Genomic DNA, 27,412 nt, shown 5'->3' with positions numbered 1-27,412 from the left:
AATGTACTTCTTTGCAAAAGACTAAGGTGCCGAGGAGGTGATTTTTAAGCATTTATGCAAAAAACAAAGAAAAAAGAGAATGTCTATTTCCCTATGACAGCGTGTCTGCCCTTATGATATTATTTACCAGTACCCGAAGTGATTTCAGAATGATTTGTAAAAGACGTGAAGTCTTAGGAATTGCAAGAGCTGCCACCCCCAGTCACTTCTGCAGAAACCTCCTAGCACCTGATTTTTCTTTGCTGGGTGCTTTCCGTATGCCTACTGAATTATTTCGAAACAATTTAAAACCCAACTATATAGGAATTGCTGATTAGTTACGTATTACGATAAAACAAGATGTCACCAGCTACAAGTTGATCTCTAAGGTAACAAGAGAGAATTGCTTAAGAGACAGTAAAAAATGTTATGTATTTAAAAAAGGTCTTACAGCGGACAATTGTAAACATTAACCGATTTATCCGCACTTACTGAAACTACCCTTTTCCCGTCTGGACTGTACTTAACGCACCACACTTCATCAGAATGCTCTTTAAAGACATGTAAATAATTTCGGTTCCCTAAATCCCAAATTTTCACTGTGTTGTCTGCACTTGATGAAGCTACTCTATTATTATCGGGGCAAAAACTTGATGACAAAACCCAGGAACTATGTGCCGGCAATGTAGCAATCAAATTGGCATGCTGAGAATCATAAACTTTCATATGCCTATCATCTGACGCTGTCAAAAGCAGCTGAGAATTGGGCGAGAAAGACAAAGAGCGAATTGGCATTGCATGACCTTCGAGGGTATGAAGAAGACGGCCAGACTCGACGTCAAAAATGCTAATAAAACCGTCGTGACCACCACTAGCCACAAGTTTTCCATCGGGACTGTAAGCTAGACTAAGGGTAAATTTTCCTCGAGTATCTAAGCTTTTTGCAGGCTTCCCAGTCTTTGTTTCATACAAAGTGATCTTCCCAGTGTGTGAACCACTGGCGATAAGGTTACCATCAGGGGAAAAACTGGCAGTCCAAGCTTCAATTGGTCCACCTGAAATTGGGATAAAATAGTGGATAAGTAGTCTTTTTGGTAGGATTACGAACAAAAAGGCAAGAAAGTTCAATACATTTTGTACCATAGAAGTTTGTATATTCTTGTTCTAAAAGTAATTATTGCCCTATCGTAAAAACGACCTGACTCCAGATACACAAACAGGGACACTTAAAAGCCTCCCTTCCATTTGACAGGGGAGGGAGGTCGCATGTCTTTTCCTAAGAGAAGGTAGATGCGGAAAAAATGGCGCACTTTCAGGGCACCATTACACAGGGTTTGGTGAGAGGGAAGAGGCAATTTGCGAGAAATGAAATCGGATTTTTCTCACCTCTCCCTCAGGCTGGGCCTTCAGCCCTCGCAAATACAGTGTCGCGTCACCTCCCTTCACTCGGATCAGATGGCAACTCGGGCCTTCAACCCAAGCATAGAACGGGCTCGGGACTTCGTCGTTTACATGGTTGCTATCTTAACCTTTCATTTCAACCTCTTTGGTTAGTTTCTTTTTCTATAATTTATATGTTTCGAATTCTTAAACCCTGTATCTATTGTCATGGTTCCACAATTGCGCGTATATATATATATATATATATATATATATATATATATATATATATATTAAGCTATATATATATATATTAAGCTATATATATATTAAGCTTTACACACTGTCCCTGCACAAGCTCCCCTGCCCTAACAGTCGGATTTCCAGGAAAGAGAAAAGTCTGGGTGGTCAAATTCAATGTATCTAAGACTAAGGTGTTGCTATTCACTCAATCGAAGGTTCCATATCGACTTCATGACTTCGTCATCATGGATGAAGCTATTAGGGTTTTTTAGGAATAAATTTCTCGTCAAACCACTTGGGCTCACATAATATTTAAAAAGCTGTGCCTGCAATCTGGCAAACTCTAGTCCATAGTAACAGAAAATCACATTTCGAAAGAAATTGCCTAGTTCAGAAGAATCTTCATTCAAAGCCAATCAGAAATGGTAATTATTATATAGGTTACACTTCATGGAAAAAGTGAATCCAGGAACAAAATTTTTGGAAATAAGGAAAAGACCCTGAATCTCTCTTAAAACGTGGAGGATCGAAATAAGAAGTACATAATTAGAATTGCCATGATTGAAAACCCTTCATCGAAGACTTTCATTGCTCCGTCTTAAAAACTCGAGAAAATACAATTCTAGTCGGGGCAGCGCTAATGTGTCTTTTTTTCTCTTCTTCTTCTTTTTCATTTTTTCATGGATTCAGCAGTAGTTGTGGTCCAGTAAAGAGTGATACACCACCCATAGACGCCGACGTTAAAAAAAAGTTTTTGGTTTTGAAGAAACTTTTTGTAACATTTGGTTTTCATGAAACCGTAATATAATAACAGTAACATATATTTTATATAACAGTATTTGGAAAATATTGACACCAGAGAACAAATCAGACTTGCAGCTATGGAAATCGATAATAAGTAGATAGGTATATCCAACAGTGAATAAAAAAAGAAAAAATGTATCAACACATGGCCGCAAGACTCTAAGGCCGGGAATGCAGGAAAAAGAAAGAAAGAAAGAAGGGAAATGACCAACGGCCATATGTAATATATATATATATATATATATATATATATATATATATATATATATATATATATATATATATATATATATATATACATATATATGCACTTCCTACATAGCTATCGGCCCTGTCTTATCGATTAGTGGGTATTTGTGAAATCTCAATAGCGACGAAGACCACACTGCATTTCCATCACAAACACCAAAAACAAGAAGAACAATAGAGTATTTCTCAAGACAGTGGGAAATAAATTAGAATGAATGTTTTCATTTTAAAATGTTTCATTTTAGTTTTATTGATTTTATCCTGTTGTAAGTCTTTTCTTCTTATATATTTTTGTATTGCTGAGGATGGCCCTTGGACAAAGGGCCCAAATATTCTTTCTAATTTGTTTCCAACTGTCTTGAGAAATTCCCTATTGTACTTCTTGTTTATGGTGTTTGTGATTTGTGAAATCGTTCGGTGTCTCCGGTTTTATGTATTCTTGCTCGAAACAAAATATTTTCTAGGATTCTCCATACAGCTAGTAACTTCTAGCTCAAAATTTCTTTCAAAAATTTCGTCAGCATTGCCCTTGAGGTAAATCAGAAGATAGTCTGGGGTGTAGCCCTGCCTTGTCAAATACCGTACTAATATTACTTTCCACTAATTTTTATCAAACAGTTTTGTTGTCTAACCATTCCGTTTCCGCCACTCTAACCAGAAAGTATTAGCGTAAACTTGGTCGATGGAAGAAAAGCCTTGTATTTTTTGTTTCTCAGTTACATGATACTCAGATGTAATATATTACGTCACGGATTTTTGTCCTTTTCTGAACAATAACATGAAACTACCTTAAAGTTTCTTGATATTGCTCTCATGTAAATACAACGTTGGAAGCTCACTATTGCTTTTCCTAAGAATTTTCGTAAGGTTGTTGAATTACGCAACAATGAACTTATCCTTTTTTATTTTGTTCCCTCGTGTCTATCAACGTGTTTTAAAACGCAGGAGAAGGAGATAAATTCAATAAATATTTGTCTGATTTAATGTATTTTTTTTCCTTTGTAGACGAAGTAAAAGATAATAATTGGACTTTTCGGACCCAGGCAGTCTATTGTTGACCACTGTTAATCATGGGCCAAACTAGTAACACTGTCATTTATGTATGTATGGGACTCCTTCTCCTCCCCAAGCTGGACTGAAGAATGCCTAAGAAAATTTGCAATATTTTGTTCTGAAACTGCACCTTTTAGTTGCTTTGAACTCCCTTTTCACTCCTTCTCTCACTCTCTCGCTCTATCTATCTATCTCTCTCTTCACTCACTCACTCTCTCCCTCTCTCTCTCTCTGATAGCATCGCTTTGCTCGGACAAGACTGTGTAAGCAGCTCGGGTCTTCGACTTCACAAGTGGGTCACATCTTATATCACTAATTTATTAAGTGATTTGGAAAGAAGTTTACGAGTTTTTCTTTCTACTTTCCATAAAAAAAAATATCAGACCGTGTTTCTTATGATGCAAAAATTCTTAATGTTTGGTTCATTAATTTAAAATTGCATTAAACATAATAATGTTTATAAGCTTATTGGGCGACAAGCTTGCTACTTAATAAAAAACACTTAGCAACTGAAACGTCAACTTGACGCCCTATGTGCCAGCAATGGCTCAGGAGGATCTTTATCCTATTTATCCAATACAACATAATAATGGGAGTCCTCGGACCCCGATAAAAATATATAAATTTACTTATTAGTCGTTCTGTTCAGGGATTTGCGCCTAAACTATTAAACTAGAAACTAGAGGGTTTCTGTAAACAATCCTAAAGCCACGAGAATACAAATATTTGTCTATAAATCTATTTTTTCTGTCAAGTAAGATGTCCGAGATTACTTTTCTGTCCTTTGTTCTTTTTGTTCTTCGTTTAATTATTCTTTTCTTCTTCTTTTTATTTCTATTCATTGTCACTTCTCACGGACTCCTTTCTTCCAAAGGCTTTTCAATAGCCTCTTCAAAGGATACTAGGTTTTGTAATTATATCTTGTCCGTACTAAATTTTGACTAAGGTAAATCGCAAAAATTTACTTCCATCCTGTATATACTATGTCATGTCATAAAAAGCATAGCAGAACAAAACCGAGTATTACAAGTTTCATCTGGTTTTCTTCGGCAGTAGGTTTTAACTCTTTGCGAGAGCACTTATCTGACTTTTCTATACTATCATCAAAAATTCCACAATCTAAACTCATATTTTTAGGCCTTTTCACTTTGCTCCACTTCTTCCATCCATGGATTTACTAATATATTACTAATACTCGGATTGAGATTTTTGTTTGAGAAGTTCCAGGATTCGGATGTTTTTTATCCTCATTTTTGTTCAGTGAAAACAACAAGGAAATCACTTTTTTGTATAGGCAGCACTGAGGTGGCTCGCTTTTTGTTTCTTTTTTTCCACGGGTGACCGTGTCCAGCCGGTTATTTTGTTATGAAATTTCGATTGGATGTGTTTGGTAAAATGGTGGGCGTAAGACGGGGATTAGTTGATCTTAATCACTTCCGACTATTAAAAGGGGTACTAGCCCCTTCAATTTCCAATCTAATAAGCTCTTTTAGAAGTTTCTACGAGAACAAATAACCATCTCAAAATTCGTATCAGATAGATTTCAGGAAAATACGAGGTGTGTGGGGGGAATCCACCCTCCGATCACTCTGAATCTTACAAAGAACACTAGAACTTTGATTATTAACGAAATGAGTTCCTTCCGAAGTTTATACGATCACCCTTTCTATATAAACCTTAAATGTAATGCCTATGATACTAGAGAGATATCACATTAAAAACATAAGTTTCAGATTTGCTGGAGATTTATTAGTTCGTTTTTAGGCTTATTTATAATTAGGCCTTGCGTCTGGACTGCAGTAAAAATTTTCTGTTTTTTTTTTTTCGTTTTCTCTTTTTTTTAAGTTATATTCATTAATAGTTTTTCACTCCATGGACAAGCTCTGCTTCTTGGATAGATTATTTATAATGTTTTCAAATTGATTTAAATAAATAAAGGATTTCATAACAAAACAACCGGCTGGGCACAGTCACCCGTGAAAAAAAGAAACAAAAAGCGAGTCACCTCAGTTCTGCCTATGCAAAAAAGTGATTTCCTTGTTGTTCAATGTGGGGGGAATGCAAACCTCACTGAACAAAAACAAGGATAAAAACATCCGAATCCTGGAACTTCTCAAACAAAAGTTTCGATCCGAGTATTAGTGATATACTAGTAAATTCATGGATAGAAGAAGTGGAGCAAAGTGAAAAAGCCCAAAAATATGACAGTTTAGACAATGGAATTGTTTATGATACAAAAATAGATATAGAAAAGTCAGATAAGTGCTCTCGCAACCAGTTAAAACCTACTGCCAAAGAAAACCAGATGAAACTTGTAATACTCGGATTTGTTCTGCTATGCTTTTTATGACATGAAATAGCATATACAGGGTAGAAGTAAATTTCGTTTTTTATCTGAATTCATTGGAAGGGGAGTCCCTAGAACTTGCAATTCTTATTAGGAAATCTCAGCAATATGGTAATGAGGCGTAATGTAAAATGGATAGATTTTTTTTTCGGCAACAGTATGACACAGTTTAATCTTTCTACAGAAATGTGATCCTGTAAATACAAGCTTGTAAGCTTATCACTGTTTTTCCTAAGAATTTCCAACATGTTGATCGATTATGCAACAATGGACTGATGCATGTTTATTTTTATGCCTCGTGTCTATCAACGTGCTTTAAGAAGCATTGGGAAAAGAAAATATTTGTTATTTAATTCGAAACAAAATATGAATAAATTCTATAGGTTCTATAAATTGTAAATATTCTATAAGTATTTGTCTGCTCCAATGGTGCTCCTCATTTGGAGACAAAGTAAAAAAAAAGGTAAAGCATATGGCACTAGGCCCTTAAAGCTCAAATCTGCTCTGCCGATCTCTGTTTCAAGGTTGTTCAGTCACGAAGTGCAATGGGGGCTGGGGGTCAGCCATCCTGTGCTTTCGCGCGCCCTTCCACCTTACCTTTCCCAGATTTCACAAAGTACCCATTTCGAGCTGGGGCGACTGGGTGAGCTTACAGAATCATGCCAATGACACCCATCCCAAACCGAATAACCAGCCATATCAGGAATTGAATCTCCACCCTTTGTAAAAAAGATTCCAAATCCAGCGGGTTGGTGGATCCAGTGCAAAACGAAGATCCAGTGACTACTTTCAATACTTGTAATATTGATAGAGATATATGGACTGCTAATATTACTTACATTTAGCATATTCTTAGGACATTTTTTCCCTGCCTTGGTGCCCTCTTGGACCCCAAAAAAAAACCCTAAAATGTTTTAAGTTGAATTGATTTGAGGTCACCTCTCGTGTTGGAAGACCTTGTGACCAGATTTGTATTTTGAGTCTATTTCCAAGCTTGTATTTTTCAGATTTCCAGCCCTATTATTACTTTCCACGAATTTTTATCAAACAGTTTTGTTGTCTAACCATTCCGTTTCCGCCACTCTAACCAGAGAGTATTAGCATAAACTTGGTCGATGGAAGAAAAGCCTTGTATTTTTGTTTCTCCGTTACATGATACTCAGATGTAATATATTACGCCAAGGTTTTTTGTCCTTTTCTGAACAATAACATGAAACGACCTTAAAGTTTCTTGATATTACTCTCATGTAAATACAACGTTGGAAGCTCACTATTGCTTTTCCTAAGAATTTTCGTAAGGTTGTTGAATTACGCAACAATGAACTTATCCTTTTTTATTTTGTTCCCTCGTGTCTATCAACGTGTTTTAAAACGCAGGAGAAGGAGATAAATTCAATAAATATTTGTCTGATTTAATAGATTTTTTTTTTCCTTTGTAGACGAAGTAAAAGATAATAATTGGACTTTTTGAACCCAGACAGTTTATTACTGACCAATGTTTAATCATGTGCCAAAATAGTAACTGTCATATATGTATGTATGGGACTCCCCCTCCCGAAGTTGAACTGGAGTATACCTAAGAAATTTTGCAATGTTTTGTTCTGAATTGCACCTTTTAGTTGGTTTGAACTCCCTCCCCACCCCTTCTCTCACTCTATCTATCTCCCTCTCTCTCTCTCTTCACTCACTCTCTCTCCCTCTCTCTCTAAATTCACTCCCTCTCTCCCTCCCTCTCTCTCTCTCTTTGATAGCATTCGCTTTGCTCGGATAAGACTGTGCAAGCAGCTCGGGTCTTGGACTTCGCAAGTGGGTCACATCTTATATCACTAATTTATTAGGTGATTTGGTAGGAAGTTTACGAGTTTTTCTTTCTACTTTCTATAAAAAAAAATTATCAGACCGTGTTTCTTATGATGCAAAAATTCTTAATATTTGGTTCATTAATTTAAGATTGCATAAAACATAATAATGGGAGTCCTTGGACCCCGAAAAAAAATTGTTTGTACGAGTTAGTTGTTGTATGAATTAGTTTACGAGTTAGTAACTCGTAAATGGTAGTAACTCGATTTTTTTTGGGATCCAAGAGGGCAACCAGGCAGAGAAAAAATATTCTAAGAATATGCTAAATGTAAGTAATATTAGCAGTACATATCTCTCTATAAAAATTACAAGCATCGACACTAGTCAGTGGATCTTCGTTCTGCAATGGATCCACAAACACGCTGGATTTGGAATCCTTTTTACAAAGGGCGGGTATTCTATTCATAGCACGGCTGGTTGTTTGGTTTGGAACTGGGGTCAGTGGCGCGACTGGCGTGACTCTGCCGGTCGACCAAGCTCGGAATGGGTACTTCCTGAAATCTGGGGAATGTAAGCAGGAAGGGCGCGCGAAAGCACAGGATGGCTGATACCCAACCCCCCCATTGTACTTCATGGCTGGAAAATATGTTTCGAATTAAATTACAAATATTTTCTTGTTCTGATGCTTCTTAAAGCACGTTGTAAAGACACGAGGGATAAAAATAAACATGCATCAGTCCATTGTTGCATAATCGATTAACATTTTGGAAATTCTGAAAAACAGTGATGAGCTTACAAGCTTGTATTTACAGGATCATATTTCTTAGAAAGATTAAACTTGTGTCATACTGTTGCCGAGAAAAAAAAAATCTATCATAATACACTACACCTCAGTAGCATATTGCTGAGATTTCCCAATAAGAGCTGCAAGTTCAACGTAATCCCCTTCCAATGAATTAAAAAAAAACGAAATTTTTGAGGGATCTAATTCTTTCTCAAAATTATATTGATTCTCCCATCCAAATACGCCCCTCTAAAATTCTAAAAATACGGTATCTGACAAGGCAGGGTTACACCCCAGACGATCTTCTGATTTTCCTAAATGGCAATGCTGACGAAAATTTTGAAAGAAACTTTGAGCCAGTAGTTACTAGCTGTATGGAGAATCCTAGAAAATATTTTGTTCGAGCAAGAATATATAAAACCGGAGAAACCGAACGATTTCACAAATACCCACTAATCGATAAGACAAGGCCGATAGCTATGTAGGAAGTGCCCAATTCAACAGGGGTTGGGGTGAGAAGGTGATGAGGTGAAGGTGAGAAGGGGTGATTAGAGCACTGTAAATCGACTCCAATTTAATCGACAGATTTAGGCACTCTGAAGAAACGGACTACACTACCGGTATCTTACACTGTTTTATTTTTTTTTTTCAGAAGGAAATGTTCTCATATGAAAAGGATAAGGTTCCTCCAGTTTTATATGAACACGTATCAATAACAAGCTTATTGTAAAAGTTCAAAGGATAAAAGCTCCAAAGTACAGAGCTAAAAGCAGTATTTTTTCATAAATCTTTGTCTTAATAGTGATTAACCCTGATGGTCTTTTTTTCGATGTCTCCAAGGGCTAATAACATTAATGACGGCCAGAGAGTTCATACATATATGACAGTGTTACTAGTTTGGCACATGAATATACAGTGGTCAATGCTGGCACATGAATATACAGTGGTCAACAACAGACTGCCTGGGTCCGAAAAGTCCAATTATTATCTTTTACTTCGTCTACAAAGGAAAAAAATCCATTAAATCAGAAAATATTTATTGAATTTATCTCCTTCTCCTGCTTTTTAAAACACGTTGATAGACACGAGGGATAAAAATAAAAAAGGATCAGTTCATTGTTGCGTAATTCAACAACCTTACGAAAATTCTTAGGAAAAGCAATAGTGAGCTTCCAACGTTGTATTTACATGAGAGTAATATCAAGAAACTTTAAGGTAGTTTCATGTTATTGTTCAGAAAAGGACAAAAATCCGTGACGTAATATATTACATCTGAGTATCATGTAACGGAGAAACAAAAAATACAAGGCTTTTCTTCCATCGACCAAGTTTACGCTAATACTTTCTGGTTAGAGTGGCGGAAACGGAATGGTTAGACAACAAAACTGTTTGATAAAAATTCGTGGAAAGTAATAATTGGGCTGGAAATCTAAAAATTACAAGCTTGGAAATAGACTTAAAACAAAAATGTGGTCACAAGGTCCTTGAACACGACAGGTGACCACAAATGAATTCTACTTAAAACATTTTAGGGATTTCTTTTTGGTGCGCAAGAGGGCACCAAGGCAGAGAAAAAATGTGCTAAAAATACACTAAATGTAAGTAATATTAGCAGTCCATATCTCTCTATCAAAATTACAAGTATTGAAAGTAGTCTTAGAATCTTCGTTTTGCACTGGATCCACGAACGCGCTGGATTTGGAATCAAACAGTTCGTGGTAACGAACTGTAGTAAGGAGCGACCCGGCTCAATAGTAAACGAAACTCTAAAAAACGGATTTTTGATACTAAAAGATACATCAAAAGAATCGAATTTTTATGCTGATTTTAAAAATATAAGTTTCAATCTAATTTAGTCTTTGTCATCAAAAATTACGAGCCTGAGAAAATTTGCCTTATTTTGGAAAATAGGGGGAAACACCCCCTAAAAACCATAGAATCTTAACGAAAATCACACCATCGCATTCAGCGCATCAGAGAGCCCTGCAGTAAAAGTTTCAAGCTCCTATCTACAAAAATGTGGAACTTCGTATTTTTTACCAGAAGACCGATCACGGGTGCGTGTGTATTTGTTTTTTTCCCCAGGGGTCAGCGTATCCACCGAGTGGTCCTAGAATATCTTACGAGGGCTCATTCTAACGGAAATGAAAAGTTCTAGTGCCCTTTTTAAGTGACCAAAAATTGGAGGGCACCTAGGCCCCCTCCGACGCTCATTTTTTCCCCAAAGTCAACGGATCAAAATTTTGAGATAAGCCATTTTGTTCAGCATAGTCGAATGCCATAATAACTATGTCTTTGGGATGACTTACTCCCCCGCAGTCCCCGGGGGAGAGGCTGCAAGTTAAAAACTTAGACCAGTGTTTACATACAGTAATGGTTATTGGGAAGTGTACAGACGTTATTCAGGGGGATTATTTTGGTTTGGGGGGGAGGTTGAGGGGAGGGGGCTATGTGGGAAGATCTTTCCTTGGAGGAATATGTCATTGGGGAAGAGAAATTCAATGAAGGGGGCGCAGGATTTTCTAGCATTATTATAAAATAAAACAATGAAAAAATAAATATGAAAAAAAACTTTCAACTGAAAGTATGGAGCAGCATTAAAACTTAAAACGAACAGAGATTATTACGCATATGAGGGGTTCATCTTCTCCTAAATACTTCGCTCTTTAGGCTAAAGTATTTTTAGTAGTTTCAGCTATTTATTTTACGGCCTTTCTGATTCAGGGGTCATTCTTAAAGAGTTGGGACAAAATTTAAGCTTTAGTGTAAAGAGTGAGGTAATAGCGAGGGGAAAAACCCCCGTCATAAACATAATAAAAATATAAGAATATAAAAGTTCGTTACGTAAGTTAATTCTTAAGTTACGTATATTTTTTACTAATAAAAACTTTCGTCAAAAATTAAAAGTTCTAGTTGCCTTTTCACGTAACCAAAAAATTGAAGGGAACTAGGCCTCCTCCCCACCCCTTTTTTCTCAAAACCGTCTGATCAAAACTAAGAAAAAGCCATTTAGCCAAAAAAAGAATTGATATGCAAATTTTATTTTAATAATTTATGTACGGAAAGCCAAAATCAAACATGCATTAATTCAAAAACGTTCAGAAATTAAATAAAAAAACTAGTTTTTTTTTTAACTGAAAGTAAGGAGCGACATTAAAACTTAAAACGAACAGAAATTACTTCATGTATGAAAGGGGCTGTTCCCTTCTCAACGCCCCGCTCTTTACGCTAAAGTTTTTTACTGTTTAATAAAGTAGAATTGAGAGAAAGAGTCAAACTTTAGCGTAAAGAGCGGGGCGTTGAGAAGGAAACAGCCCCTTTCATACACGGAGTAATTTCTGTTCTTTTTAAGTTTTAATGTCGCTCCTTACTTTCAGTTAAAAAAATTGATTTTTTTCTATTTATCCTTTTACAAAGGGCGGAGATTCGATTCCTGGCACGGCTGGTTATTTGGTTTGGGACGGGGGTCAGTGGCATGACTCTGTAAGCTCAGCCAGTCGACCCAGCACAGAATGGGTACTTGGTGAAATATGGGGAAGGTAAGATGGAAGGGCGCTCGAAAGCACTGGATGGCTGACCCCAAACCCCCCATTGCACTTCCTGACTGAACAGTCTTGAAACGGAGATCGGCACATGAGGTTTGGACTTTAAGGGTCTAGTGCCGTAAGCTTTACCTTTTTTTTTTTACTTTGTCTCCAAATGAGGAGCACCATTGGAGCAGACAAATATTTATAGAATATTTTATAATTTACATAACCTATAGAATTTATTTATATTAAAAAAAAAAAAAAAATCGAATTAAGTAACAGATATTTTCTTGTTCCGATGCTTCTTAAAGCACGTTGATAGACACGAGGGATAAAAATAAACAGGGATCAGTCCATTGTTGCATAATCGATCAATATTTTGAAAATTCATAGGAAAAACAGTGATGAGCTTACACGCTTGTATTTACAGGATCATATTTCCTAGAAAGATTAAACTTGTGTCATACCGTTGCCGAGAAAAAAAAACAAAACAAACAAAAACAAAATCTATCCATAATACGTTACACCTGTGTACCGTATTTCTGAGATTTCCTAATAAGAATTGCAAGTTCTAGGTACTCCCCTTCCAATGAATTCAAATAAAAAACGAAATTTTTGAGAAATCTAACTCTTCCTCATAATGATATTGATTCTCTCGTCCAAATACCCCCATCTAAAATTCTAAAAATATGGTATTTGACAAGGCAGGGCTATACCTCAGACTATCTTCTGATTTACCTCAAGGACAATGCTGACGAAATTTTGAAAGAAATACTGAGCTAGTAGTTACTAGCCGTATAAAGAATCCTAGAAAATGTTTTGTTTCGAGTAAGAATACATAAAACCGGAGACACAGAAGGATTTCACAAATACCCACTAATCGACAAGACAAGTCCGATAGCTATGTAGGAAGTACCCGATTTAACAGGGGTTGGGGTGACAAGGTGATAGTTAAAGTCAGTAAGTTCATCGTTGCAAATGTCCATCTATTTTAGCGAGTACAGCATTGTGAATCAGACTCCGATTCAATCGACATACTTTGGCAGTCTGAAGAAACGGACTACACTACCGGTATCTTACACTTTTTTTTCTAGAAGGGAATGTTCTCATATGAAAAGGATAAGCTTCCTCCAAAGCCATTGCCGGCAGATACGGTGTCGAATCGATATTTCAGTTCCTGACCTTTTTTACAGCAGCAAGGCTGTCACCGAAAATTGCTGCAGCGGGATCGATCCCTGGGCTCCATATTGCCAAGCAGAACATAAATCCACTGTGCTACTACAGGAAGTTTTTTATGAACACTTATCAAGAACAAGCTTATTGTAAAAGTTCAAAGGACAAAAGCTCTAAAGTAGAGAGCTAAAAGCAATATTTTTTTCATAAACCTTTCAGTTTCAATAGTGATTAATCCTGACAGTTTTTTTTATGTCTCCCAGGGCTAACAACAATAATGACGGCCAGGGTGTTCACAAGCTTGTGTTAGAACGCACAATCGTCACTAAAATTCTGAATTTGATGAAAATATTACAGCGAGAAAACTTTCATGTTTTTTTAATTCAAAATATCTAATTTTCATCAAGATGGAATATGTCATTCTGATTCTGAGTTTCGGAGTAATTAAAGAGGATTTCTTTATTGGCGAGTTTTTTTTACTAGTAGCTGTATAACGTTAAATATCTGGAATTGCAAAGGATTGTGAAATTTTTAAGGATTGCGAATTGCGATCCCTTCCCCAGACACTGTGGGGGGTCAAATCATCCTCAAAGACATAGTTATTAAATATTTTGACTTTGCTCAACAAAATGGCTATTTCAAAATTTTGACTGGGCAACTTTGGGGAGTACAGGGGCATGGTAGGGGGATAGCTACCCTTCGGTATTTTTGGTCGCTTAAAAAGGCCACTAGAACTTTTGATTTCCGATCAAATGAGCCCTCTTCCAATCCACAAGGATTAATGGTTCGATACGATCACCCCTGGGGAAAACATAAAAAACAAACAAACGAAAAACAACACGCATCCATGATCTGTCACTTGGCAAAAAATGCAAAATTCCACATTTTGTATACCGGAACTTGAAACCTCTGCAGTAGGGTTCTTTGATATACTGAATCTGATGGTGTGACTTTCATTAAGATCTCTTAATGTTTTGGGTCATCCCGCTTTTTTCAAATATTGGACAAATTTTCTCAGGCACGTAACTTTTGATGGTAGCATTAAACTTGATGAAATTTATATATATATATATTATTGAATAATTCATCAAAATTCGATTATTTTGATGAATCTATTATTATCAAGACTAGAGTTTCGTTTCTTAGAGTTTCGGTTACTATTGAGCCGTATCGCTCCTTATTAGTAGTTCGTTACCAAGAACTGTCTGAAAAGCCAAAAAAAAATACAAATAAACTTACCGCTAACCCAAAAAACCTATGTCAATTAAAAAACGAGCAGAAACTACGTTCAAAAAGTGTCCTTAAAAATGTTTGTCCAACAAAAGCAGGCAGAAATAAATTCAAGCAATAGGTTAAAATCAAAACGAACAGAAATTACTACAAATAAACGAATGAAACTTAAAACGAACATGCATTAAAATTAATGATCAAATCATACTTAAAGTGAAAATAAATTACCACAAATCAGAGTGGGACTACCGCCCCTTTAAACCACTAAAAACTAGCGTCATTTACGCTTTAATGAAAAAAAAGCATTTTAAGCACTATTGAAAGAGAGAGGCTTTAAATAGATTGGGATGGAGGAGGAGCGTGCGTAGCTGTGTTGGCCTCAGGCTGTAGTGAGTTGCTAGTAATGGTTGGTAGTAATTTATAATCGTTTTAATACTGAATTCACCATTTATCTTACTTTATGTGCATTTTAAGTTTAATCTATTCATCCATAGCACTATCTGTTATTACCGTTATGTTTGATGTGACTACTCATAAGAATCTCTCTTGGTTTTGGGTTTCGTTAATTCTTTGATAGTAATTTATTCGGTTTAAGTTTGAGCTATTATATTCCTTCATTTCTGCTCATTTTTGGTTTTAATATGGTTTATTACTGTTCTTTTAAAAGACTTAAAAAAAAACTAATTTGCAGAAACAGCACTGTGCTACCTTATTTAGTCAAGTTATCAGAGTTTATTCTATTAATTGAAGTTACGGCACAGATAAACTAGAGCTAATTAACCCTTGCGCTAAAAATGTAGGAATGCTCAAATATTTAGGTTAGGTCCCGAGAAGATTCCTATTACTACTTTACCTTCGATTTGGTTTATTTTTTCTCCAGTATGCAAATCAAAAACTCGAATGACGCTATCCATAGTGGCCGTAACTATTTTCGATCCATCTTTTGATGCCTCTACAGAAACTACGCCGAGATTGTGACCTTCAAGCTTTTGTTTCAAGTTGAGAACTTCATCTTCAAAGGCCCATACACGAACAGTTTCGTCAATGCCACCAGTTACAATTACATCAAGTCCTAAATATAATATTTGAAGATTAAGTTTTTTTTTCTTGCAAATTGTTTGAGCTAAGAGACACCAACTACGTTGCTAATTATAGCAAAAAAAATAAAAGAGAAAATAGAAAAAACAACAACAAGTGACACAAAAAAGTAGAAGAAATTAATCGTAAGCTACGAGGCGGTGTAAAGACTTTTCCAGGTCGTGTACTCTTTAGCTGTTTTAAAATAATTTCATTGCACTACTTTTTCAAGGTATTTAGTCCTACCATGGCACACAACAGCCGAAATTTATAAGAAACCAGTTTTTGAGGAAACTGCTTAGTGACAAATTATATTTCATTTGTAATATTATTTTGAAAATGCTAACTTTAGTTCAAATTCAGCAGAAGAGTATTTTGAAATTGCAAGAAGAAAGTTATAAGATTAAAAAAAAAACAACAACAAAACTGAGCCCCACCAAGAATGTTCTTTAAACGAAATTAAAAGTACACCTTTGAAACCGCCACTGTCCAAAACCCTTCACTACCCAAAACCCATCCCTTCTCGGATAAAAAAGAGAATCACTTTTACAGGGATAGGATTAAGGTAGTACTGATATATCTCCTTTCCCTTTTCTTTTTCCCCAGAGGTGATCATATGCAATTAGCGGTTGTAAAATAACTAAGGACTGTGAAGGATATCTCAAGTCTCTGGGATTTAGTAAATCTGCAGAATTAACTCTCAAAGGCAATGTCTATGTTCGAAACGAATGAGGCATTCCACTTATAACCGTTTTAAAAAGACAAGGATAATGATAAATACTGGAGAGTATTTAGACGAACTCTATAGGAGATGCTATTCAGAATTAGGAGGTGATCAAAGAGGATCTATTGCAGGGGCTTTCAAATGAAAGGGTCAGGAAAAAGGACCGATAACAAAAAAAAAAAGACTGATGACATCAAAGAATATGGCAAAGGAGATTTAAATGAAGGTTTTAGATTAAAGTAATATTAATTCTGACACAATTCTCAGAAATAGACACAATCAGAGCCACTCAAAGAAGGAGGAGGCGACCAGGGCAGCTGCCCCAGGCACCGTGGCTGGGGGTTGCGCCCACGTGATAACATTTGCTTTAACAATAAAAGTGAGTGTACCAGATACTTTAATATGTATCTGGATTGTCGTATTGTCGAGACCTCGAGCATATTCCTACTTTAATCTACTGATGACTACAGCCTTGCTCATGGTATCCATGAAATTGAGTCGCGTTAAGGGCTTTACATTTTTAGTTTACATTTGTTCACTCATCTTGTAGTGTTCATTCTGAGTATGCAAAAATTGTATATAACACTAAAATATTTCCCCATTGACATATATTAGCCTTTTTTTTTATCAAAATAACACAAATAACAGGTTTATCTTACACAAATAAGAGGCTTATCTTTAGACCCTATTTAATGTATGTAGAAATTGAATCATGTGGCCTGCAAACCATTTCCCCCTAATGACAATGACCCTTTTCCAAAAGAAAGGTTGCCCACGCCTGATCTAGCCTGAATAGTTTCATTTATGTTTTGCTAATAATGAAATGCTATTCGTTTAATTATTTAATAGTATTATTAGTTTCGAACACTTTTTTTTCTATGTTTCATTACAACTTGAAAAGAAGGATCTAAAGTTCTTTTAAACTTTCAGAATTTGTCTCTTGACTTTAGCATATATATGACAATCCATTTAGTTCTACCTGTTTACTGTAGCCCTAATTTTGTAAAATAACATTTTCATTCCTTTTAAATAAATTCATTTCTGATGTATTGAAAATCAAATGAACTTTCAACTTAAGCTTCTTCTTTAGTTCAAGTAAATTGCAAATGACATTCTATCATTTACAAGGATGAAGGGGTTGACAATTCGATACTTATCTGTATTAATACAATACTTAATTTAGACTTCATTACTTTGCACAATTTGCTTATTACATTCTGTCATTAACAATGATTCCTGTTCATTTAAAGTTTGATGTTAACTTTCAATATTACAAAATAGGTTGAATCCATTAAAAGTGCTATCTTCTACTCTTTTGGGCTGTAAAATATCATTCTATTTGTCCAAACAAGGTCAAAACAATACAAAATACAAATTCTGAGATAACCAATTGGTTTGTCAGGGCCTAATCTCTTAGCTGGAGGTTTACAGTTTCATGTCCTAAAAACCTAGAAAAATAGCATTTCAGCATACGTAGCATGACAACAGTGTCTCTCTTTTTCTTTTAAATCAAAGAATTCTGCAGTAGCAAATAAAAATGTAAGGGGAAAGAAGCAATAGTGAAGATAAAACTGACCATTTTCCAACGTTATATAAAAAGCAGCCCGCTTTTAGAAATGACATTAGAATGTTTCAAAGTAGTTTCAAGAATAAGGAAGTTTCCAAAAAGTGAGGAATTAGGTATAGCTTTTATGGTCCATTTAAGAACTTTAAATTTAATTTGTGAGTGAGAGGTTTACTATACTAGTAAAGAACACAAAAAAACCATTGAGTAGTGCATTCATCTTGTCTCTACATAAATAATGGAATCGGGTATATACTTAAAGTTCTACACAATGACTCCGGAGAAAATAAATAAATGGGAGACAAATTGCTTGTTCCTAAGTCCACCCTAGTGCATTGACCATGATGAACACTGGCATCGTGAATTTTTCTTTCTCAAAAGTCTTAATAGCTGCAAGAAAACCCCTCAGCACTAGTAAAATGTTATCAAACCATAAGAACAAACGGAACCTGGGCACGCCTCACTGGACTGCTTGATTAGTTTGCCAATTAGAATTGGTGACGACAAACTTGTTCACATAAACACTACAAAATAGCTACAGGAGGAACAATTGGAGTTTTTAAAATGCAGCCTTGTTTAAGGCATCCTAAAAAAGATTATGACAATAAGAACAATAAGCATTAGAGGTAACAGCAATACAAAAAAGAGTTAAGGAATAAAAACGAAAACAGCAAAGACGAAAAAAGGAAATCTGAAATGAGGACCTGTTGTCATAATTAACTATCAATGTCTTGAAGTAAACAAACAATTAGCAACAAAGGATACTCTTCCTAGAGCAATTTAAAATTTGACTTGAGTCAAAAAATAAAAATCAATGACTGCAGCAGATTTTTTCATATAGTCTTTAATATGGTTTGAGTTGACAAACACAGGAAAAATGAGTAAGCAACTTATATGACTTTCAAGAAAGGAAAACGAGTTCCAGGAAGACCACTTTCTATACAAGGTTACAATGTGATCGCTTATTTGACTTATAAAAAAGAACAAGGAAGTATGGTTCCAAGAAAACAAATTAGATCTGACTAAAAATTATACCAGTATATGTGGCAGAAATATACCAGCAAATTCTGGTTCTAAATGGTTTTACAACCAGTGACCTAATGAAATATATTTACTATCCAATCATTAGCTCCATTGACAGAAAGAAAAAACATCAGGTTTAAAGTAAAGATCAATTAATACTTTGGGAAGAGAAATTAAGGCACATTACATACTAGGCAAAAAAAATTTTTTTGCACATACACAGGAGCTCCAAAAATATGCAAAGACTTACCCATCAATGGAGGGGACTTCCAGAGACAATTTCCCTTCTCCATTACTCCCACATTAGAAACAAGTGGGCTGAATATTATAAAAAAAACACAGTATTTTGCCTTTTGAAATAGTCAATTCTCCATTTTGATAAAAGAAAGACCCCAAAATTCCATACTTGCCCCTTTAAAATGTTTATTTGTGCAACTACTGTAAATTTCACAACTATGCATTTTGCTAGAAAATCAATTTGTTATTCCAGCCAACTTTCCACAGAAACGATTTTTGGGTATGTCCATACATGCATGAATGGTTTTTTTTAATGAGACAAATCTTACTTTTTTGTATTCATTCTAGTGTTGAATTATATACCTTCTAGAAATTTAAGCTGCTTTTCATGCTCTTCACTTTCGTTACTTGTATTTTGAGGCTCATCGTCTTCACTTTTCCTTTCACTTCCTCCTACTGTCCAGGAACAAGTCCAAATGGGGTCTTCGTGAGCATTTTGCTTCTTGTGGAGCAAGGAAAACATCGCAAAACTATATATATATATATATATATATATATATATATATATATATATATATATATATATAAATAAAGAAAGTTGTGTCACAAACTTGGCTTTCAAGAAAAAACATTTCAAAATCACCACTAAGCTCAAAATTACTCATATTTTTTTTTCATATTCCATACACCTATCTCATAAAAGAGTCTTTGGCATGAAATAGGAAATAAACAATGATAAATTTTAGACTAATTATATAAATATACTGTCGATTGATATTTGTTTTAAAAAAACATCAGTGGGACTGAAACCTACAGCTTCTTGGATACAACACAGTTATCATAGCCTACAGACTACAACAGCATATTGAAGGGACATGACATCCAATCCAGCAAATATAGATGATATACCACAGATGACTTTTCAATACATTCAAAGTGGTACCTAATGCTGGGCAAAATCTGAATTTTCTCTATGAACAATTATTTATCGTTTTTATTTGTTTTTTTTTACATATTCTTTACATTTTTTTTTAAACAATATCATTTACGTTTTATATTGGAATACATCAAAAAAATATTTTGGATCCATCATCTCTCTTAACATAGCAATTTTTTTCTTATGAAGTTAAATGACCAAAATTATAGTAAAGAAGCACACTCTAAAATTTTTGTTAAAAATCTCCAGAAATACCAAGTCAAATGACTTAACATAGACTTCAACTTTACGTAAGGAATAGATTACAAATACCTGGATATATAAATATTTGTTTATAACTCCTATACAGTTAAAAAATAGTAGAGTAAAAAGGACAAAAAATCATTACACAGTAGCAAACAAATAACTATACATTTATCAAACCGCATAAAGCAATCAGATGAGATTGTGATGAAGGCCCAGTCTTCAGGTCACTTCAGAAATAAGTTCCTGTTGATATAGAATTCCTTAAGCTTAGAACTTCTAGTTCAGACAAAGTGAACATGTTCCGTTCTTACTTTTTCTTATAGCACTGAAGAAGAGAGGTAGTTGTCCTTTCAAAATATCCAATTTGTTACATCCAGTAGATTTGTGGGCCTTATAAAACCCCACTCTTCCTGTTCTTCTCTTTTGTTTTTTTTGTGATGGCACAATAATGTACTCTACAAAATTGTTTTAGTAACACCAGATTATACATTCAGACTTGGACCAGCAAACCCAGAAAAGATTCACTTAGCCCTTTTTGAGCCTATGCAATCCTGCTGTCTGTTACACACATCATTAGCTCATCCTGGTGTTTGGAGCATCTTTCCAGCATCATCTGGCTATACCACCACTAATATTAAATATTAGTGTGAATAACAATAAGGAAGGAAATGATCTCTATTTGTTTTGATTTCAACTCTCCAGTGAATAATGAAGACAAAGATTTGTAACAAATGACGTTTGATCCCAACCACATAAATCACAATGATGTGGCATTATCTTTTGTAGAAAAAGAATAAGCCTTAATGGGCTACTGCCAAAAGGTTTCTAAATGAGAAGATGAAATGCCAACATTTTCAGACTTCGGAGGCTATTAAAGAATCAGAGTCGGCAGTGTGGTGATTATGATTGCTTTGCTAGTGCTTGTGATTATTCTTGCATGTGTGCTATGCCTGCTTATATTGATTACTTGTCTTTATAGGAGCTTGGGTTAACTAAATGCATTAATCACAATTGTTGCATGGTGTCATAAGTGGGATCTTGGCATTGAAATCTAACAGCACTATGGAAGTCCAACAGCCATCCATCAACTGGGATGCCACCTCCTTGGCAGATGAATGGAATCGATTTGAACAGCATTTCCAGTGATACTTATAGGACTGCTGGCAGAAAAGACAGAAACAACTCAGTGTGCCTACCTCCTTATCTGGATGGGAGAAAAGAGATGAAAGGTCTTCAATACTTTTGAAATGGAAAAGAGTGAAGCCAACAAAACTGAACCCCTTATCAAATACTTTAAAGACTATGTGAGCCCAAAGAAAAACACTGTGTTTGCAAGATACATCTTCCAGAAGCAGGACCAGTTAGAAAACGAAAGAATTGAAAGGTACATCACAGAATTAAAAACATTGGCCAAACCATGTCTGTAAACACAACAAAGAAATGATTAATGACCGAATTCTCTGTGGAATTCAAAATCAAGCTGTTCAAAAGAAACTGTTAGCAGAAGGTGACTCATAAACTCTTGAGAGTGCAGTGTCAAGATGTAGAACCTACGAAACAACCCAAATTCAGCTAAAATCACTCAGTTGGAGTAAACCAATATCTATCAAGCAGGAAGTGCATGTAATCACACGTGGTCCAAGCCGGAATAGCTTCCAAAATCAGAAAGCTTCATCAAATAACCACCCCAAGGGTAGGGAATGCTATTTTTGTGGTGAATCTTACTTGACCAATCATGCATGTCCAGTGAAGGGGAATATATATACACAGTGCAATAAGGCAAACATTGCGCAAGGGTCCATTGCAGCAACAAAAACGTAAATGCCATCAATGAAGAAACTCAGTCATTTAGAGAGGCAGTTAATGATCAGGAAACAATTTTCATGTATGCCATTGACAAAGATAGTGATAAAGATGAAACCTTTGTCCCATTAACCTTAAACAACCAGCTGTCAGTCAACTTCAAAATATTCTACATAGTATATTCTACATAGCTCACATATTCTACATAGTTGACTCAGCATCAACCCCAATAGTGGGATATTGATCCAGCATAGGCTTGAACCTCATCAAACTGGTACTTGATGTTAATGCAGAACAAACCAGCACAGATGAGAAGTACAAAAGCCTGTTTGAAGGCATTGGTTGACTTGAAGGGCAATGTGACATCCATCTAAATGATGGGTCCATACCAACTGTCTATCTGGCCAGAAGGGTACCAGAGGCACTAAAAGATAAATGTAGGACAAACTTAATAGAATGGAAAGAGACAGAATCATTGAAAAAGTCAGAGCCCACAAAATGGGTAAATCTAATGATGGTGATTGAAAAGAAGAACAAAACTGTAAGGCTATGTACAGACCCAGACGACCTGAACAAATGCATAAAGCGCCCTTAATGTCCCATACCTACCTTAGAAGACATTACAGCCAAGCTTCATGGTGCAAAGGTGTTCAGAAAAATGGATGCTCAGTCAGGGTACTGGTTATTAGTCCTTTCTCCAACTGCATCTGCAATGACAACACTCAGCACTACATTTTTCCAAAATCAAAGAGAGCCTATGATCAGTCACAAAATACCATATCTTCCTGGGCAAAAAGGTGCATCCAACCTATTCATGCTCCACTATATTGACTATCTTGTAACAGTGGACTATTGTAGCCTTTTTTCAAAGTAGACAAACTCAAATCCACTACATTAAAGGCCATCATCTCCGAAATCAAATCCCATTTTGCCAGATATGGCATCTCATCTATACTAATATTTGACCATGGCCCTCAGTACTCTTTGGTTGAATTCCATGGTTTTGCAAGGACATGGGGATTCACACACAGAACATCAAGTCTAATCTATCCCCAGTTCAACAGCCTTGTGGAAATGACTGTCCAGACAGCAAAGAGCCACATGAAAAAGGTATAAGAAAACAGTGAAGACCCAAACTTAGGACTACTTCAATACAGGAACACATCTGTGGATGGACTAGCCTCACCATCCCAGCTTCTGATGAGCTGTCAATTGAGGACACCTCTGCCATGTACCACTGACTACCTAAGAAAGAAAGTGGTCAGCAATTGCAAGTTTTTGGAGAAATGCATAGCTCTCTAGAGACAACGGAGGCGTCTGTATAATGCAACATCAAGGCCTCTTCTGTCAGTAGAAGTAGGGAAATCAGTATACATGCAGTGGCAAATGAAGCCTAGCAAGAATAATTGCCCAGTCTGAGGCCCCTTGATCCTATGTAGTTGAGTCAGATGACAGGTCTGTCATATGACAGAACAAAGTTCACCTCTTGAGCCAGCTTGGCATTGATTCAGAGACTAGGGACTATGATAAGCCAACTGTCATATCTTCAACCCTAATCTCTACTCCAAACAAAGAAATTCCATCTCAAAATCACCATCACCACCTGGAAATCAGCTCAACAGATCACCACTGCACTCCTCAGCATCACTAGACTGCATGGAAACAGAGCTCACCTCTTCTGAAGCCTCAATTCAGACATGAGGAGCAGCACCTCTCCCCCAAGTCAGCACAAGAACACAATTTTGAAGAGTGATCAACCCACCAAAGAGATTGAACCTGTAAATAATTGTGTGAACTGAAAAGTATGCAATATGTATACAAGGAGTATATATCAAAGAAGTGAGCCTAGCATCTTCTTGTACTTGTTAAAAAAAAGAAGCATTAAATGTGATAGTAGATTTACTAGTGTAACATACCTTATGTGTAGCCTACTTAGAATACACAATAGAGAAGCAAGCCTAGTGCCTTCTCAGAGTGTAAATAAATTTAATGATATCTCAGCTAGTGATGGTATGGTACAGTACTGGTGCATTGTGAAACAATTAGTTTAAAGTGAAAAGAAGAGAGATGTAGTGATTATGATTGCTTAGCTAGTGCTTGTGTTTATTCTTGCATGTGTGCTAGGCTTGCTTATATGTGCTATGCTTACTTACTTTTTTTTTATAGGAGGTCAGGTTAAACAAATGTATTTTATCACAATTGTTGCAAGCAGCTTTTTCAAGGGTAACATATTTTTTTTTATAAGAGCTTAAAAGGCTAGAAAAGGCAAATAAAGAGATGTGCCAAAACTTAGGGTGTATACTTTGAAGGGTATGAAGCTTAGTGACATGACTTTTTTTTTCAATAAAAGAATTTTAAGCATTAGTTCATGAGCTTCAATGGCATACTTCATAGCTGAGTTTTGTTCATTAGTTTATTTTATTTGCAAGTTCAAGGTAATGTACCAGCTATTGGTTCTAAAGATTGTTATTTTATATTTTAACAAATACAACTTAGCTTTAGAATTAAAGCCTACAATAATCTTAGAAGAAATATTATGCACAAATATTGGAGATTTTGAAAATTTACTACTATCTAAACACTAGTTTCATCTTTTTTTTTATCACTGTTAAGCAGATATTGTCACTGAATCCTTTATTAGCACCAAACTACAAAAACTCAAGTTTTACTAAAGAATGCTAAAAAAAAAGCAACTCTAACATATTCTAGTGAAAGATCTAGGTAGAATCTTAGTAGGCCAGCAAAATCCTAGAAGTAGCCTAGCTTACAGTATCAGTTTAGGATTTCTACTCTGCAGAAGGAAACATTTAAAAAAATAATTATCACTTCACAATATGCATAAACATTCTACCCAACAGATTCTCTAGGTAAAAACCACTTTTATTCACTTTTATTTTTATAGAAAAATGAACTCTCATATGGCTCAGCTCAAAATTCTTCATAAAATAAAATCAGTCCCATTGTGTTCCTTATTTATGTTTCTTTCTAATATAATAGTTGCTACTTTAACAATACACTCTCCCCCTTCCCTGACAGTTCCATATATAGCCCTAATAATGCATTTCTGTGTTACTTTAACCTAGTCAGACATCACAGCTTCTATGTTAAACTGGTTATTCTCTTAATCTTGTAGTTATCTTATTCTGTGATTGAAGGTGTAACTTAATAAAATATTATTTGAAACAAATTTAAAAATGGATAAATATGGAAAGGAAAGACAACAATCTGGTTAATATTCCCAGCATTACAAGCATTATAATACCAATATCTTTAATGTTATGAAGTAAGAATTCCATTGTTTTAGTGTTTTCTTTTAGTTTTATACACATTCAAGGGCTATATATGGGAACATAAAGGGGGAGGGGAATGCATTGTCAGAAAAACAACCACAGTATTTAAAATAGACTAAAATAAGGAATTGAATTGTACTACTTTTATTTTATCAAGATGCAGTACTTTTATTATTAAAATGTGAAATTTATAAATAAAAATTCAATCATTTATAAAAAAAAGTGAATAAAAGTGGTTTATGACTAAACAATTGTTTGAGTACAATTTTAGGCATATTATGAAGTAAATATTGGGTAAAATTCTAGTTAATTGACTTCTTGCTATCTCAGAAAGAGTTTAGGTTGGGAAAATGAAACTTTCAGGGATGAATCTACAGCCTAAAGTATGTCCTGGGAAGGTATTTTGAAGTATCCACCTCTACTTCTTCTCACTCTTGAGGGCATTGATCTTTGATGACCTTTAAAAATGTGTGTGTTATAAAAGTGAAACCTTGCAAAATAGATCTTCTGCTTAATTGAAGTACAACAAAATTGTTTTCAGCTTCACAACTTTGCTTAGTTCCATTTTATAAGGTTTTAAAGATATTACCTTAAAATTACCTTAAATCACAGCTTGAAGTGAAATAAGGACTTTTGATCCTGTTGAATCACTCCTTGTGATGACAGTTGCATACGTGGTTGATTAGATTCTGGTGGAAGATTCTGGTGCATCCTAGCTAAATTTTCTACATTTCCTAAATTTTGAAAGAAAAACATTGATATGGCTCAAAATTCTACTCAAATAACAGGAATTGCATTTTCAGAACTGAAGGCAGACAAAAAGCAACTAGTAACTGAAATTTAAGGTAAAATGTTGTTTTGTCAAAATTTCAATAGATATAGACCTGTCATGTAGGCAAATTTCAGGGCCCTCTAGAGGGAGAAGGAGTGGAAGTGGGTACTTTAAAAAACCTTCCAAGGACAAACTTTAGCCTGTAGACCCATCCTTAAAAGCTTCATTTTTCTAACCTAAACCCTTTCTGAGATAGCAAGAAGTCAATTAACTATAATTTTACCAAATATTGTTTTATTTTTGTATAGGTTTATTTTTAGAGAGTGGAAATCCCTTATCTAGCTTGTTAGTAACCTAATAAGTACTTTACTGAATGCTTTTTAGCTTGGCTAAAATTTATTTTAAATGTTGATTAGGCTACTCTTTCTTTTTTGTGTTATTTATATGTTGAGAAAGAAAATTTGTATAGTCTATGGCCTATATTTTAGCACTTTTACAGATTGATACTCACAGCAGGTATACATTTATTCATAATAGACTACAGATAGCATGTATTTTAGTAATCCCCTTGTGCTGTTTCTTTGGTTCTATTCCACAAGCAAAGGTTTCCTATGGTATAAGAAACAAAATATGTTATTTAATTCTGTTTCTTTAAACTAATTGAATAACTATCCTATCAGAGACTCAGGGTGCTGCTAAGAGGGGAAGAGGAGTCCTCCCTCAAAGTTCCAAGATGCTGGCACACAGCACCAACAGCTTGGAATTTAGCTTATGTTTTTAGTTTAATTTGGCTTATGTGTCCACATTTGTTGGCACAATGGAAGATTTAGTTGGCACGTTATTAATATCCCCTCCAAATACAAGAACCTAGCTGCGTCCCTGTGCTGACTTCCACCATTCTTGTTAGATGTGTGACAATTGTTTATGTAGCCTAGCCTTCTTTTGTAGACTATTGCACTGGTTTTTCTACGTTAAGGTATCAAGTAGCAAATCTAAGTTTTTTAACACATATTAAGAATCTTGGTCTGAAGTATCTGATTAATATCCAGAATTGTCTTTCCTCCTGGGCACTTTTTATTTACTAGATCTGCAGTAATATAAAATGTTATCACGTTTTCTAAAGTTTAAATTTCTTCAGTTTTATTTGAACTTAACACCATCTGCTATCAA

The 27,412-nt window shown here is 35.3% G+C and overlaps 1 protein-coding gene across 2 annotated transcripts; it reads right to left on the bottom strand.

Annotated features, from left to right (window-relative positions):
- Positions 1-392: 392 nt before the first annotated feature.
- LOC136037218 (superkiller complex protein 8-like) lies at positions 393-27,412 on the bottom strand. 2 transcript variants are annotated; one of them, XM_065719818.1, is made up of 4 exons: positions 27,355-27,412; positions 19,558-19,724; positions 15,423-15,641; positions 393-1,034 (listed from the first exon to the last, which is right to left on the bottom strand). In XM_065719818.1, the coding sequence occupies exons 2-4, from the start codon at positions 19,715-19,717 to the stop codon at positions 427-429; spliced, it is 987 nt and encodes a 328-aa protein (XP_065575890.1). In that variant the 5' UTR covers positions 19,718-19,724; positions 27,355-27,412; the 3' UTR covers positions 393-426. The 2 variants fall into 2 exon arrangements, with proteins under 2 accessions (XP_065575890.1, XP_065575891.1); XM_065719819.1 differs by lacking the exon at positions 27,355-27,412 and adding an exon at positions 26,071-26,089.

Source organism: Artemia franciscana, chromosome 16 (assembly GCF_032884065.1).
Source record: "Artemia franciscana chromosome 16, ASM3288406v1, whole genome shotgun sequence".
NCBI lineage: Eukaryota > Metazoa > Arthropoda > Branchiopoda > Anostraca > Artemiidae > Artemia > Artemia franciscana.
This window is presented reverse-complemented; position numbering and strand designations above follow the sequence as displayed.